At 39.7% G+C, this 17,824-nt stretch overlaps 1 protein-coding gene across 2 annotated transcripts in view; it reads right to left on the bottom strand.

Annotated features, from left to right (window-relative positions):
• The window catches only part of ADAMTS12 (ADAM metallopeptidase with thrombospondin type 1 motif 12), a 284,930-nt gene that overhangs the window by 52,056 nt on the left and 215,050 nt on the right, over positions 1 to 17,824 (bottom strand). For both annotated transcript variants that reach the window (XM_054033253.1, XM_054033254.1), the window contains 3 exons: positions 17,331 to 17,575; positions 15,885 to 16,026; positions 617 to 743 (listed from right to left, as the gene is read on the bottom strand). In XM_054033253.1, coding sequence (XP_053889228.1) covers positions 617 to 743; positions 15,885 to 16,026; positions 17,331 to 17,575 — 514 coding nt within the window. The remainder of the gene's footprint in view (positions 1 to 616; positions 744 to 15,884; positions 16,027 to 17,330; positions 17,576 to 17,824) is intronic.

Genomic DNA, 17,824 nt, shown 5'->3' with positions numbered 1-17,824 from the left:
AAAAATGGTTAGATATTTATAAGGGTAACATGTACGTCAGTGGTCCCCAAACCTTTTGCACCCCCCCTTACCCGTAATGGAACTTGTCCGCACCCCCCTGGGATCCATAGTTGGAATCTGGGGCCGGGAGCCACGGTTGGGGCTGGGGACTGCAGTCCAAGCTGCCGCTGGGGCCGGGGCAGAGCTGGGGGCAGAGCCGGGCTTGGTGGTGCTCCCTTCCTGTCCCCTGTGGGGCTGGCCTGGACCCCACTACACTCCCTCCAAATGTTCCTCCATGCCCCTTTAGGGGGGCATGCCCCACAGTTTTATTAGATAGGATAAAATATTTGAGATATACCCATAATCATGCTTCATGGCATAGACTACCCATTAACTGATCGTAAGAAACTTCTCTTATGGGCAGATCATTCTGAAATTGTCCTTTACAGGGTTTCTTTCACTCTTCCCTAAAACACCTGGTAGTGGCCACTATTGGAGACCACTGATGGACTATTGAGCTGAATTGTTATTGCAATTCCTGTGTTCTTTGCCTCCCCTGAATACAATGTTTAAATTAGAATACAACACACTGAATAGTGCTCCTGTACAGTATCCTAGTATTCACAGCGTTTGTTACCTGGGTGGACAATCCTTTTCATTGCATTTCTTTTGTCGTCCATTTGGCTGCATTTCTGGGTCACAGAAGGAGTTTTTGATCACACTTCCCCCCCTTTTCACACATTGGGCTGTCTGTCGCTGAACACCTGTGAGAATAATAATTTCTCCATGCATATTAAATCCTTACACCTTTGTGCTCCATTCCCAATGGACACTGATCATGGTGGTTTACCAGGCCCACCCCACTATGTGGCAGAGTCGGTGGTTTTCAAAACAAAAAGGAAACGAGAGCAGAAGCTGTTTGAAAAGCAACACTTGTGCTGTACTAGTTTTGCTTTCAAAAGGAGAGGACTATTCCCTCCTAATTTATTATTCTTAGTCATATTAGAAAAATAAAAAGCATATCGCAGCACTTGAAATATCATAGCCAATATACAATGGGCCACATCTCAGAAAGCTGGAAAAAATATTTCTGTCCCTTTAAAAAAGATACAGCTAAAACAGATACCAAAGAGATACAGCTAAAACAGATACCAAGGGCTCAGACGCCCACTGGGAAGATAAACACTGTCATTGCTTAGATTGTGTGCTCTGCATTTGTTACTCACACTCCATTCCTCTGTGCTGGAATAAAGGATGAACAAACACAAGATGCTCTCTCTCCATTGACCCACAGAGGAAATGCAGTGTTATTGTAGCGGTGTCAGTCCCAGTATAATCAGAGAAATGCTGGATTTATGGCTTATTACAACAAGCTATAACCCACTAACAACTCCCCCTCAGCTGCTTCCCCCCGCTTCCTTTCACCTCCTATGGGCACGTCTACACTACAAAGTTAAGTCAATCTAACATAGCCACTGCAGTAATTACTGCAGGGGATCATGTCCATCCCCTCCTTCTGTCGATGATGCACATCCTCACCAGGAGCACTTGCACTCACTTAAGAGGGGTAGTGTAGGGGGCTGAAAGCCCAAGTTTCTCAGCTCGGTGCTGAGATCCAAGCTGGAGCCAGGCTGCCACCCGGGCTCTCAGCTCCACACTCTGCACGGAGCTTGCTCCGTGGGAGCTGAGAACTTGGGTGGCAGCCAGGCTCCAGCTGGGTGCTCCGTGCAGAGCAGGAAGCTGAAAGCTTGGGCTGAAGCCAAGCTCCAGCTGGGAGCTCTGTGGGGAGCCCACAGCCCAGGCTCTCAGGGCTGGGCAGTGAGGCTCCAGCTGTCAGCACTGCTGGGGCTCACAGCTGGAACACCCTTCCCCCCACTTTCAAAACAGAGATCCCATTAGCAGTGAAATTGTCAGCCATGCTGACAGCCAACAGCGACGCAAATAATGCAGTGTCTATACAGACACTGCGTCACCTGACCTACGTCGACCTAAGCCTTACGCCTCTCGTCAACGTGGATTTACTAGGTCGACCTAGCGGGTGAGTTACAGCAGGAATACTGTAGTGTACGCCTACTTAGGTCGATGTAAGGTCAACTTAACTTTGTCGTATAGACATGCCTTATGACTGGAGGGGTGTGAATGGGCCACTTCACCTTAAATGGTCCCTTGGAATATGTGTTAACTACTTATGCTAAACAATCTGTTCCACCTTGTATTTAGCTGTGATACAGCGTACTTTTACCAGACCTGAAGAACTCTGTGAAAGCTTGTTTCTCTCACCAACAGAAGTTGGTCCAATACAAGAAATTACCTCACCCACCTTGCCCCCCAGAGGAAATGAAAGTTTTGCAGCATGGGGATGAACTGCATAGACCCACTGGTGTAAATGCCTACATGGGGATTAGAGAGACAAGGCGAGTGAGGTAATATCTTTCACTGGACCAACTTCTGTTGGTCAGAGAGACAAGCTCTCAAGCTACATAGAGCTCTTCTTCAGGTTCAGGAAAGGTATTGAGGGCAGATCTACATTTAAATGGTGCAGTGGCTGCTATCTATGCCTCTGGGAGGGCTTCTCCCATCAGTGTAGCTACTCCACCTCCATGAGAAGCAATATGTTGACGAGAGAAGCCCTCCTGTAGACACAGCGCTGTCTACACTAGGGATTAGGTTGGTATACCTACGTTGCTCAGGGCTGTGGATTTTTCAAACCCCTGAGTGATGTAGTTAGATCAGTGTAAGTTTCAAGTGCAGACCTGGCCTGGTTGTCACACCGAAATACTAGATTGAACAGATAGTTTAGCATAAGCAGTTAGTATACATTTTAAAAGTGGTCCGTTAACACCCCTAAAGTCATAGGACGAAAAGGAGTTAGTAGGCTACAGATTGTTGTAATAAGCCATAAATCTAGTGTCTTTATTAAGACCATGATTTTTAGTGTCTAGCAAAGTTATGAATTTAAGCTTCTAGGCTCGTCTTTTGAAAGTGTTGAGCAGGTTTCCTTTGAGGATGGGGACTGATAGGTCAGATATAGAGTGATCGCTTTATGTTCACCCACAAGTGATATGATGTTTTTGTCTTTTATTATTTTCATGTGTGAAAGAGCGTAATGATTGTCTGGTTTCACCCACATAGTTGTTATTGGGGCTTTTAGTGCACTGGATGAGGTACACCACATGTTGTGATAGGCATGTATAGGACCCATGGATCTTGAAAGGTTAGTAGTAGGGGGTGTTGATCATGGTAGTAGTGGAGATATGTCTGCAGGTTTTGCATCTGTTGATGTGGCAGGGTCATGTGTCACTTTGAGTTGGTGTGTCCTGGTTTGTGGGAAGCTTGCTTCTGATGATGAGATTGGGGGTGTTTCTTGAAGGCCAGAGGAGGGCGTTCAGGAAAGATTTCTTTCAGGATGGAGTCCCCATTGAGTATGAGTTGTAGCTGTTTGACAATACCCCATCTTCAAGTTGGCCTATGAAGAGGTTGGCATATTGGGGAGCCATCCTAATAGTCATGGCTATTCCCATGGTTTGGGCAAGATGTTTGTTGTTGAATGTAAAATTGTTATGGGTGAGGATAAAATGGATGAGTTGGGTGATGTCTTTGGGGTGGATATCTGAGGTCATCCATTTTCTTGTAAATATTTGAGGCAGGCAACTATGCCATCATTGTGAGGCATGTTGGCGTATAGGGAAGTGACATCCATGTTATGGAGTTTGTGGAAGAAGTCGGTTGTGCACTGGAGGAAGATGGCCCTTTGTATGGTGAGCAGTTTGAGGATGTTTTCTCCGAGTCCTGATATTCCTTCAGTAAGAGTGCTGTGGCCAGATACTATGGGTCTGCCTAGGATCCCTTGTTTGTGGATTTATAGCTTATTCCAACAATTGGTAATCCTCTAACCCCCTTTTTGTCCTATGGCAACAAACTGGCCATTTCACCTTGAATGGTCCTTTAGAATATGTACTAACAACTTATGCTAAACTATCTGTTTGATCTTGTATTTAGCTGTGACACTCTTAGGGCTGGTCTTCACTACCCGCCCGGATCAGCGGGTAGAAATCAATCACTCGGGGATCGATATATCGCGTTTCATTGGGACGCGATAATCGATCCCCGAATCGATGCGCATACTCCACCAGCCCAGGTAGGAGTAAGCGCCATTGACGGGGGAGCCATGGCGGTCGATTTGCTGCCATCCTCACAGTGGGGTAAGTCGGATCAGATACGTCGAATTCAGCTACGCTATTCCCGTAGCTGAATTTGCGTATCTGAAATCTATCCCCCCCCCATAGTGTAGACGTAGCCTTAGACTATGGCTACACTACTACTTATGTCGGTATAAGTTAAGTCATTCAGGGGTGTGAATTTGCCACTCCTCTGAGTGATATAAGTTACACTGACCTAGGCACCGGTGTGGACAGCGCGATGTCAGCTTTCAAGCTTTACACAGAGCTTTTCTTCAGGTCTGGGAAGAGTGCTACTCAGAGTAGTGTCTCACTTTGAGTGCGTTTCCCAAACCGGTAGAAAAGCTCTGAGTAGCTCAAAAGCCTGTCTATCACACCAACAAAAATTGGTCCAATAAAAGATATTACTTCGCCCACAGGTATGCTAAATGAAAAGAGCAATTAAGACCCTTTATGTAGTGAAGTAGCTGGAAACAACAGAAACTGCTGCCGAAGGCAAAGCACTGGATGGCAATGCCTGCTAAACTAGGTGCATTGAAGAGTTTCCTGATTGCAAAATCTGGTTTAGGGAATTGGTTGACAAATTGTATAGCTGTGAGAGGCAGAGAGCCAGAGAGGCAAAAGTGAGCAGTCAGCAGAAGATGCAAGGATGAGCATGGCCTTCAGAGGGAGCAGAGAGACAAAGTTCCTTGGATCATAACTGAGAGGAGAGACAGACTTGGAAATTGTGAGCAAGGAAACTATCTACTGTAATTTGTTTCTACTGTATTCAGGAAAACACAATGTTGTGTAAACAAACAGGATTGCTAACCCCTTGGGCCAAAAGGGCAATAATATTGTACCACTGTGATTTTTATCCTCCCTTATATAGGTCTGTTGAAGGGGTCAAAACAGAATATGCTACTATGGGGTCAGGTATACGTGTTGTATTTTAGATAAAGAGGTGTCAACTTTGCACAGATTCTTTAGCAGGTTTCAAGAAAATAAATTTAAATAGAAATCTATTAATAACACATAATAACCCATAAGCTTTGGGAAACTGATGAGTTTTTCCCAATATAACCATTGCACATATAAACAAACTTTAAATATTTGTTTCCTAATATTTCACACAAATTCTAATTATTTTTTTCATGGAATATCAGAGCCCTCCCATTTCACTTATCCATGAAGTTACGCAACATGGCTTACAAAGATGGACATAGAGAAGATAGGATGCAATGGGAAAATCCAAAGGAAGAAATTAAAGTAGGTTTGATGGTGGCAATGGTAGATTGAAGGAGGGTTGATCATTGTTGAAAAATGCCAAGAGAATTTAACAGAAAATGATAAACTTTCTATTGGTATTTGTGTCATCTTATAGTATTTAATGGACAACTATAATTCTGTTTATACAATTCTATAGGATGGTTAAATAAGGCCTATGGCAACACTATTAAATTCAATTTTTTTAGATAAGTTTCTTTAGAACCCTCTTGGTTTCATCCCTATTCTGTTCTATGCAACTTTTCCATAATGATGTTTGTTTTTTGCTTTGGAAATCTAATCCGAGAGTTTGGCAAATGTCACTGCCCGTTGTAAAATGAGGGAAGTTATCAGAAATGCTTCTCTGCCCCTTTTCAAACTCAGACATGAATTATTCCCCTATGATGAATTATTTAGCATAGTTTCAGCTGCTGTAATGCATTTTAAAGCAGAAGTCTGGTGTGGTGCTAAGGTAGCCTCTTCAAACATGTACAGAAGCCTAGTTTACAGTGTGTGCTCTTATCCCTGCCCTGACCATTGACATCAGTAAGCTCATCTATTTGAATCCTGTCAATTATTTCAAGCTGTAATCACACAAATACCATTCTTAATAGGGGCCTTCAGTGGATTCACTTTATTTGCAGAATCCGGAAAGTTCTGGGATTGTTCAGAAATTAAAGGTGGATATAGGCCCCTAATCTTTCCATTATGGATGTGCATAACTCACTTCAAAGCCAGAGGGTGTAACATGTGCACATCAAGGTGCAAACAGATTCAGTGAAACAGTCTTTAAAACAAAACAAACAAATATTGTCATATTTGGTAACTATAAATATCCAACGTTCTGTATGAAGTAAGTCAGAAATATCTCACACTGGCCCTGACCTATTCCACACTTAATCACGTGCATAATTTAAAACACAAGTCCCACTGAAGTCACACATAATAAACATACTTAAATGCTTCTTTCAACTGAGGCCTCTAACAATTTTTATATAGGTTTCAGAGTAGCAGCCGTGTTAGTCTGTATCCGCAAAAAGAACAGGAATACTGTGGCACCTTAGAGACTAACAAATTTATTAGAGCATAAGCTTTCGTGGACTACAGCCCACTTCTTCGGATGCATACAGAGTGGAATAAATATTGAGGAGATATATAAATATACACACATACAGAGAGCATAAACAGGTGGGAGTTGTCTTACCAATTCTGAGAGACCAATTAAGTAAGAGAAAAAAAACTTTTGAAGTGATAATCAAGATAGCCCAGTACAGACAGTTTGATAAGAAGTGTGAGAATACTTACAAGGGGAGATAGATTCAATGTTTGTAATGGCTCAGCCATTCCCAGTCCTTATTCAATCCTTTGTTGATTGTGTTTAGTTTGCATATCAATTCCAGCTCAGCAGTCTCTCGTTGGAGTCTGTTTTTGAAGTTTTTCTGTTGTAATATAGCCACCCGCAGGTCTGTCACTGAATGACCAGACAGGTTAAAGTGTTCTCCCACTGGTTTTTGAGTATTATGATTCCTGATGTCAGATTTGTGTCCATTAATTCTTTTGCGTAGAGACTGTCTGGTTTGGCCAATGTACATGGCAGAGGGGCATTGCTGGCACATGATGGCATATATCACATTGGTAGATGTGCAGGTGAACGAACCCCTGATGGTATGGCTGATGTGATTAGGTCCTATGATGATGTCACTTGAATAGATATGTAGACAGAGTTGGCATCGGGGTTTGTTACAAGGATAGGTTCCTGGGTCAGTGGTTTTGTTCAGTGATGTGTGGTTGCTGGTGAGTATTTGCTTTAGATTGGGGGGTTGTCTGTAAGCGAGGACAGGTCTGTCTCCCAAGATCTGTGAGAGTAAAGGATCATCTTTCAGGATAGGTTGTAGATCTCTGATGATGCGCTGGAGAGGTTTTAGTTGGGGGCTGAAGGTGACAGCTAGTGGTGTTCTGTTATTTTCTTTGTTGGGCCTGTCTTGTAGGAGGTGACTTCTGGGTACTGGTCTGGCTCTGTCAATCTGTTTCTTCACTTCAGCAGGTGGGTATTGTAGTTTTAAGAATGCTTGATAGAGATCTTGTAGGTGCTTGTCTCTATCTGAGGGATTGGAGCAAATGGGGATGTGGATTGTCTACGCCATCGAAGAAGCCCTCCCGTCAGCACAGGTGGTATCTTCACTGAAAGCTCTACAGCGGCATATCTGCAGCATTCTAAGTGTAGACCTACCGTCAGCTGCTTGAAAGTCATTCACTTTCTCATTCTACCAATCCTTCCATGCCTGACATTCTCACTCTCAAATATACAAAACCACTATATACAGAAATGGCTGAGGTAGCACTTCCAGTGCAATTGAGCTTTTTTGCATGCAAGTACACTCATAGGGGCATGGATATCCAACATTTGCGCAAACAGAACGTGTCTGCACCAATGTTCATGAAAAAGCAAACAAACAGTATCAACATAGACAGATCAAATAGTGATTTTTTTCACAAACAGTTTTCCCTGCTCTTTGCCTATCTCAGATAAACCGTGAGCTGGAAGGATTATTTTTGATGGGAGAGTCCAGTTCACCTTCCATATCCATTCAATTCTTGATTCCTCTGCTAAATCTACCAACAAAAATGCTGGTTAGAACATGGTTAGGTTGAGCTTTTTCGGATGTTCACTCAGAGCCTTAACACTTCCGTTGAAAGTATCATCAAAACTAAAAATGTAGATAAGAAGGGTCAGCGTTGGAAAAAGTCAGACATACACATTGTGTGTCTGTAAAAGTATGTGTGTGATTGTGTGTCTATTTGCAACAGACATGAAACTGATGGTGTGCATGAGTGCATGCGTACACACACACACACACACACACGGTTGTTTTACCTTGCCCTTTGAATGCACAAAAAATCATAGTAATTGTATGCACAAATTATATACACAATTATGAAGGCAACCTTACATCCCTAACTTTTTGAAAATCAGCATCTAAATCCAGACAGAAAACACAGTGACCGCTGGTTTGTAAAATTAAAACCACAGTTTTTGGATTAAACTTCACCTCTGGGCTAAACTAGTACATATGGAGTTAAATTTGCAATGCTGAAGCTGAAAAGGGATTTAGTGGGTATACACTAATTAACCCCAATAGGAATCTTGTGGCTAAATCCCTTTATAAGCTTTGAAAATTTACCACTTGCTTGTTATTTCAACCGAGAGATAAACTTTTGCATTCTGCTTAATGCTATCTTTCAACCAAGAGGCTGTCCTCTATTAGACAGATTATGTTCAATGCCACTTTAATCTAATTCTGAGAAACATGATTGCGGCCTTTAGAAAGGACTGAATGTATTTGCAATTTTTTTTATCAACAATTATTTAAAGAATGATATGCAAGAAAAAGCAAAGTAAAGGTTTTATGCATCCATATAGGTCAAATAATATATTATCTAAGGGGTTTATGTTTCATCCTGGCAGTAAGTGTCTAGAACAGTGGTCCCCAATCTTTTTGTGGCCAGTAGCACATTCATGTTTTCAGAAGACTGTGGCGGGTGCCAACAATTTTTCAAGGCTTATTTTGTATTTGTACAGAAGGAAAGGGAAAATCTGGGGAAAAAACACAGTTGAAAATGATTTTGGAAAACAGCTTGACTATTTGTACAGGAGAATGGTATTGGTTTTTGGAAGCCTGGAAGCTTTACCGGCTCCGGGGAGGTCCTGCAGCTCTGTAAGCTGATGGGTAGTGATGGTGGTAAATAAAGAGATAGATGAGTTAAAGGCAATAAATAAATCCAGCCTAAAGGCAGCATCAAATATCCTCCGCACCACCAGCTTGATTCAGGCCGCACAGATAGTGGCACTGCAAAAGCAGGGACGTGACAGTGAGCGAGAAAGTAGCAAAGCTGGAGCAGGAGGTATTTGGATTGAAACAGTAGACAATGGAGGCTGAAGGAACTGTTAGAGCCTTACTGAAGGATTTCCAGGATAAGAACCAGGCAGATCACGGGGACTGTAAGAGACATTATTTGACCTATATGGATGCATCAAACCTTTACTATGCTTCTTCTTGTATATATTCTTTAAATAATTGTTGATAAAAAATTGCAAATACAATCAATCCTTTCTAAAGGCTGTAGTCATGTTTCTCAGAAAACCTTCTAGAGTTTTTATTCCACAAAATAAGAGGAAATGCCAATTATTTATTTTTATTTTATATTTATTTATATACTATAAGCATATATTATTGATAATATAATCAAAATAACTATAAATTATATAATATTTATAATAGAATTATGTATTAATATACTTGTATATAATTATATATTTTATATAAGTAGATATAGTATATATTTACATATGTTTTATATTATTTATTTAATTTATTATTTATATGGGGGGAAGTCAATTTCAGGGGATAGCTCTTATCTCTCAGGTTCTGTTGTTGCAGTCTAATCTGATCCAGTTTATTTTTGAGACTAAACAAGATAAATCCATACAAAGGAGAGAAGAAAAATAACTAGAACAATACATGAAAATGCAGCTTCTGTTTCTAGTTTGTAGTTTTGTTGCTGGAAGACCATAGCATATGACTTGTTTAACCATTTATGAACCCAGCTTCACTTCCTTGGCTCCAGAAAACATCTGGCTGGATTGCTCTGATTTCCCTCTAACCAGGCTGTAGGAGGCAGAATAGATTAAGGCAACTTGATGTTGATCGATTGTGATAAGGATTATTATTATGGGTCTGATCCAACGCCCCCTGAAGTCAATTGGAGTCTTCCCACTAACTTCAGATGGGCCTTGAATGAGGACCCGAGTTACCAGTTGCTCCCAGGAGAGAAAATATTCATAAGTGGTGGGAAGCTTATCCCATTGGATATGCCAATCAGATAATTGGATAGTGCCTATATAAATAATTGGCACTTCCTCTTATTTTATGGAATAACTAGTCCTTCATTAAAGGAAACTCTGCCCACAAAGTCCTTGAAGGTCATTTTACCACCACATGTTAGTCAAAACGAGCTTAACTCTCATCATTTCTTTGACTCCATTTTGGACTTATCTTCAACAACACTTGTTATATAATATGTTTATTAGTATACGATGATCTTCTAGGCAACTTTAACCCACTTCACCTTAGCAACACCTGTTTCAAAAATACCAAGATGGCTTGAATGTAGCACAACAGCTCTGTTATTGTCAATGACATTCAATTCTGAGTCTAAAATGCCCTGCACTGCGCTAAAAAATAATCATTGTCTAAACCAAGAAACTAGTTTTATGGATGCTCAGAGAGTTGTGGTATTTAACAGAGTTTGGAAATAGTATTTCATACTGGCCTCTCAAACCCACTAACGGGGAAAACGTGTGTCACATTAATTTAGTATGTAATAGGTCAATACTTTTTGGTCTAGAAGGTCAACAATTAATATAATTCCTATTCCTCATTATACGTAATACATGTTTAGAGTAACAATTTCCAGTTTTTTACACTGAGAGACAGCTGGCATTTCCCAAATACACCAATAATGGTGCTGCTATCTAATTCTAGAAAACAACATCACAATCTGCCCTAAGTAAGGGGGCAGAACAGAGTAGTGCCATCACAGGAGCAGAGGAAGGTTGGAACTGTGATTCTCATTTTCTCCTTGCTACAGGGGTGCAGTAGCGGGAACAACTGGCATAGATAAGCAGCAGTTTACTTCCCCTTTTGTGCTAATGCTCCACTGTCTTTGGCTGCCCACTTGCATATGGCAAAATTAGTGGACCTGCTCAAGCTTCTTTTTCCACATATCATGACCTATTATGATTCACCCCCTAACTGCCCTGAGCAGCCATATAGTGGCAGAACCCACCCTATATTTCAGTTTCCACCTTAGCAGAGAACTAGAAGTGAACTCTAGTAGTTGAAAAAAGGTCAATAATAAGTGGGGATGCCATTTGTTAGAAATCAACAAACAAAAGTAACCTGGGGCCATCTATTAAAGTGATCCAGCTGGTAGTCAAAAAAACAGAGCCAAAGATCACAGGTGTAATCCAAGCAGCTTTTCAACCAGACAGTGTTTCCCAGGATTACAATTTTTTGCAGGGACCCCTTAAGAAAATAGTTCTGCTAATCTTAAAGAAAACAAATCAAGCAGTTCAAAAAAACATTAATCTCATTACATTGTCATGCCATTCATTAAATTAAACATCAAACATTATCAGCACTTACATACTATGGTGATTGATGGAGGTTATACAAGTATACTGCATAACATTCAGTCCAAGGGATTTAATCATTTCAGATAACCCCTCAAATTTAATTAGTTTATTTTTGCTAACAGGAAAAGAATACTATGATTTATTGACTGACAATAGACCAGTGTTCTGAGAAAAGTAAGAGCACATAATTAGCGTGGGAAAAAAAATCACATTGACCCCAGGCATTAATTACCTAAAATGAAAGCTGTAACAAGCCAGTTCTTCAAACTATGGAAAATAAATAACCATAGTTGTTTTCTTCATAGGGAAGATTTAAACACTAGTACTAATAAAAACAATGAGGAGTCCGGTGGCACCTTAAAGACTAACAGATTTATTTGGGCATAAGCTTTCATGGGTAAAAAATCAGAAGTGGGTTTTTTACCCGTGAAAGCTTATGCCCAAATAAATCTGTTAGTCTTTAAGGTGCCACCGGACTCTTTGTTGTTTTTGTGGATACAGACTAACATGGCTCCCCCCTAATACTAGTACTAATGTTTGTCTTTGCTGCCTTAATACACTTGACTTCACTCTAAATTTGTTACAAGATTTTTTGTTTGTTCCTTTAATACCAAAATCTCATGGAATGCAATTAAAGTAACCAATAATTATCTGCCAACACTCACAAAAACAAAAATTAGAAATGGAAAAGGCCAATGTCCTCTTAGCAATCCCCTTGCAGGTGCAAGTTTGTTCCCCCACTACTTTATGTAGTCTAGTTATAAATGACTCAGGCAATGGGAATCCTACCACATTGCTCAGACTTTTCTGCTATCTAACAGATCTTATTGAAATCAACAAATCCAAATACAAACTTCTTTAAAGACTGTTACAAGTAGGGTGACCAGATGTCCTGATTTTATTCAGACAGTCCTGATTTTTGGAGCTTTTTCTTACATGGGCACCTATTACCCCCCACCCCTGTCCCGCTTTTTCACATTTGCTATCTGGTCAACCTAATTACAAATCTACTGAAAAATCAATTGACTTTTTACCATTCATAACATTCTTCTCCAAAAATGTATTATGTGTTTCAAAGAAAAGACCTGAAGCCTCTGTTTTGCAGAAATGCCCCTGGGATCTTCACTATTTTATGCTCACTTTCACTTATCACACTGCCTTCACTTCATTAATCTGTTTAAGATGATATTCCTTAAGCTTTACTTTTATTATCAAAGACATTTCTGCACCTGTTGTTGGAATCACTTTATGTTTCTTATTCTACTTTCTACAACAAACAATTTTTTGTCTGATTTATAATTCTATACTGAACTGCAATAACACTTTGATTTTTTTTAAGTCACCATAACGTAGAAAGAATTAAACAGATACAAGTTCTAAAAATGATTTAACATTAGCTGATTACTGAGAAATGTTGGGAAACATTGATTCCTATTAGTGCAGTACAAAACTGAAGTAAAAAAAATTACTTAAATGTATTAAAAAACCAATCAGTTCTGGTAACGCAAAAAAACCCCGTATACCTTTAATAGCCTCCATTGGTGATATACAGGATCACTACAAGTGCTAACAATTACTCCACTGGAAAACACTGTAAAAATGCATTTTTCAGTTTGGTTTGTAGAAAAGGATAAAATTCACGCTGGATGTTATAAAAACCCATTTGCTGCCCCCCAAGCAATTTTAATAGATTTTAAGGCGACAATGGACCTTTGTCATTATCTAGCCTGACCTCCTATATAACAGAAACTAAACAACCTCACCTCAATTTGGCTCTTCGATAATTAGAATGCTGTTACGATAACATCCTTGGAATTTCTAAATATTACACATGACAATTTCCTAACTGTACAACAGTCCAAGGGAAGTGATAGGAGTCTGATTGCTTGAGTCATTTATAACTAGAGTACATAATCTAGGAAGGAACAAACTTGCAGCGGCCAAGTTACATCAGCATTTTCCATTTCTACTTGTTATGGTTTTATGAGGGCAGTGTGATAATTATTGGTTTCTTTAATTACATTCCAACACAGGAAAATTCTATATTAACCCTCCTCTTAACACATTAAGAGGAACTGATCACTGACCTAAAAATTAATGGTAGCTTAGGTACAAGTGATCATGATTTGATCACATTTGTGAGGTGCTGTAGAATAAAGTCTAAATCAGAGTGTGTGTGTGTGTGTGTGTGTCTAAATCAGAGTGTGTGTGTGTGTGTGTGTGTGTTACAGATAATAGAAATGAATAATGTACTTAGACTTCTGTAAGGCAATTGATTTGGTACTGCATGATACTTTGATTAAAACACCAGAATGATGCAAAATTAAAATGATGGCACACATTATGTGGATTAAAAACTGGCTAAATGATGAATCTCAAACTGTAATTGTAAACAGGGAATCATCATTCAGCTAGTGTGTTTCTAGTGAAGTCCTGCAGCAATCAGTACTTGGCCCTATGCTATTTAACATTATTATCAATGATTTGGAAGAAAAAATAAAATCAGTGATAAAGTTTGCAGATGACTCAAAGATTGGGGGAGTGATATATAATGGAGACGACACATCAATAATGTGGAGCAATCTGGGTCCCTTGGTAAGCTGCATGTAATGCATTTGATATGGCCAAGTGTAAAGCTATACATCTAGAAACAAAGAATGTGGGACATATTTACAAGGTGTAGGACTCTGGGGGTGGGTCATAATCAGCCGAATATGAGCTCCTAGTGCAATGCTGTGGCCAAATGTGATCCTTGGATGTATAAATGGGGGAATAGGCAGGAGTAGGAAGATTATATTACCTCTGTATTTGGCAGAGAAGCACGTGGTGGTCAGAGGAAATGCTACAAAGACACACAAAGCGTATCTTAAGAAAACTGATGTGACCATCGCAAGCTGGGAAAAGCAGCCACCAACCCACCCCAAAGGTGCCATATCCTCCATCAGGCAGTGGCCCACTTTGAGAAGAAGTGCCTTGTCCTCGAAGCTGAACATAGAGAGAGGAGGAAGGAAAAAGAAATAACTTTCTCCCAGCAGTCCGCTGGCCTGCCACAAAATGTCTGTACCTACTGTGGGTGGATTTGCAGTTCTAGGACCGGACTCCTGAGTCATCTCAGGACCCATATGTAAATCCATGGTAGAGATCATCCTCGAATTGAGGGATTGCCAATCAATCAATTTGGCACTGATGCAACCAATACTGTGTCCAGTTCTGGTGCTCACAATTCAAGAAGGTTGTTGGTACATTGGAGAGAGTTCAGAGAAGAGCCAAGAGAATGACTAAAGGATTAGAAAACATGCCTTGTAGTGACAGACTCAAATTAAACAGATTGAGGTCCTTAACATAAAGAAGGTTAAGAGGTGACTGGATCACAGTTTCGAAGTACCTACAATGGGAACAAAAATTTGATAGTAGGCTCTTCAGTCTAGCAGACACAGGACTAATAAGACTGAATGGCTGGAAGCTGAATCTAGAGAAATTCAGACTGGAAATAAGGTGCAACATTGATTACCCTCACTGTTAAACTCATTTTTTCAGTTTGGTTTGTAGAAGAGGATGAAATTCAGGCTAGATGTTATAAAACCCCATTTGCTGCCCCTCGTAAGCAATTTTAACAAAGGGTTATGGTGGATTCTCCATCACTGGCAATTTTTAAAATCAACATTAGATTTAGATATGTTCTAGCTCAACAGGAATTAATTCAGGGAAGTTCTATGGCCTGTGTTATACATAGGCTTGGAAAGATTAGAATTGTATCGGTAAACACTGATTTCACCGTGCACACAAAAACCTACGAAAAAATATTTCCATTGATGATAATTGAAATGTATAGATAGGCAAAGTAAGAAAATGCTATTTGTGAATTTATTACAGTCCCATCTGAATGCATATAAAACATGCAATGAATACTGCATAAAACATACTTACAGCTCTGCTAAAACAGCCATCTTATAAATCTTTAACTTTTTGAATCTCAAATATATCGTCATTATATACCTATTGTGTGACACTCCCCCCCAAATCAGTAATTTCCCACAACTGTGAAAATTAACTCTATACAAATGGGGGTGGGGAGAGGAGGGGGAATGCTTACACACATCAATATTATCTGTCAAGATTATTTAAAAAAAATAAGCCAAATTCTGCCAAACCTAGTAGTGCAAGAGGTCAGACTAGATAATCACAGTGGTCCCTTCTGGCTTCATAATCTATTAATTTATAATAAACAGAGTAAATCAGATATCAGTGAATGAAAAGGATAATAGAAAAAAAGCGTGTTTCTTAACCTCTTCCACATGTTACACTGCAATCCGTCCAGCCTCCATATTGCCAAAAATATTCTGGGTCCCCTACTTCATTCTCAAGGTTTCCTTCTTTACGTATAGTGTATTCATACTTAATTCCGGGGTTATTTTCCTGAAAGAGTAGCTAAAAAAAAAAAAAGTGATTAAATTATGTACTTGTCTGTGACTATAACACATTGGCCCAAATCTTCAAGAGTAGAGTCCAAAGTGTCTGCAGATATTTACAGGCACCCAACCTGGGAACATATGACTCTTGAAGCATGCCTGCTCTTGAGAAATGTATATATCAAACTCTCACTTGTGCACAGGTATGGAAAGGGAGTAGGTGCATTTAAATGTGGGGTGCACTAAAGCAAACAAATACTTTTGCAAGCATACTTGTGAAAATTTGGGTCAGAGTATATGGTATCAACTACAAGACAAAGCTATGCAAAATAACCAAATTGAGATAATTGAAAATGGACATTTTATTAACACCTATATTTATATGCAAATTTGATAAATGATAGTGTCCCAACCATATGACAGCTGTTCCTTCTAGTAGCTCAGCAGACAGCAGCATATTTATCAAAACATTGTTTTCTAAATGTCTCCTTAAATAAAGAGGAAAATTCTTCGCAGAAACAGGCAGTGAGCAAGTCAAACAAATTGTTCATTTACTTTTGGCAGATAACAGAGGCGGGAAAGAAGATAATCTTTAGGGGATAAAATACTGAAACAATTCCATAAAATGGTTTACTCCCACCCAACCAGGCAACATTGAACACTGACAGAAATCTTATTTCCCTGCTCTAAGTTCCCTACTCTGCACACTGAACATGGATCATCCATTAAACTCACTTGGATACATCCTTCCCATAAATTCAAGGTGTGGGAGTGGTGCACTAGTAGGTCTCAATCCTTCCTCCCTTCTTTTTCTATGGTATTATGTTTAATACATATCTATGGCATACTAAGTAAACAGGAAAAAGGCAGGATTCCGAGAGACAGACAGCAAAAGGGAAACTACATGTACCTTCCCCAAGGTAAATATTAGTTTGATATATTTAAAGCTAGACTGGATAAATCAACAGAACATATATCGTAGGGAGCACTTTTATGTAGCGGGCATTGAATGATTAAATAAGTCTTTCCCTCTCTGGGTTTTTGGCCCTAGTTCATCGAGGTACTCAAGCACATAACTAATTTTAAGTAGAGTAAATGGGAGTACTCATTTTCTTAAAGGTATGCGTGTGCTTAAGTAATTCTATTGAATCAAGGCCTTCAGTCGTATGACTCCATTCAAAGCCAAACCAAGATAAGGAAGGAATTTTTCTTGGAATACCAATGGAGTGAGTGAGTTATTTTTTCCTGCCTTGTTTTCAAAGCTCCAGATCATTCCGCTTCCAGCTAGAGTTATCAGCGTCTGCTGCCGATCGGTTACTGTACCTGTATCCACACTGACTCATTGGTGGGTCCAGATGCTGTCAGGTTTTCGAGATCTCCTTTTCTCTCATATTGAAATGTTGTTCCTGCCACTTTGTATGCTCCATTCCACTGGATAATAAATCCCCCATTTAGGTAATACTTTTGTGGGTCTTCACTCCGCACTGCAAGGAAATTTCCTGCTTCTGCCATTTCTACTACTCTTATGTCCCTTGCTCCTTTTGGAATCAGTCCAATGTCAACATAGCCTATGGAGACAAGACAGGTTCATTTAAATGATTATTGTTATAACAGAAAGTGATTACACATTACTTACCTTTTTAAAATACAAACCTCAGCCACACTTGTAAATATGTAAGGTGAGCATACTATCATACAGTTTAAGTTTCAGTGTCTCCTTTGAAATCTAGTTAACAGTGCCTTTCAATGAAAAGTTTTCCGGGGTTACAAGAATCAATTAGAGGACAGGAATACGCTTATTATTTAGGCTATTAGAA

Source organism: Malaclemys terrapin, chromosome 6 (assembly GCF_027887155.1).
Source record: "Malaclemys terrapin pileata isolate rMalTer1 chromosome 6, rMalTer1.hap1, whole genome shotgun sequence".
Classification (NCBI taxonomy): Eukaryota; Metazoa; Chordata; order Testudines; family Emydidae; genus Malaclemys; species Malaclemys terrapin.
This window is presented reverse-complemented; position numbering and strand designations above follow the sequence as displayed.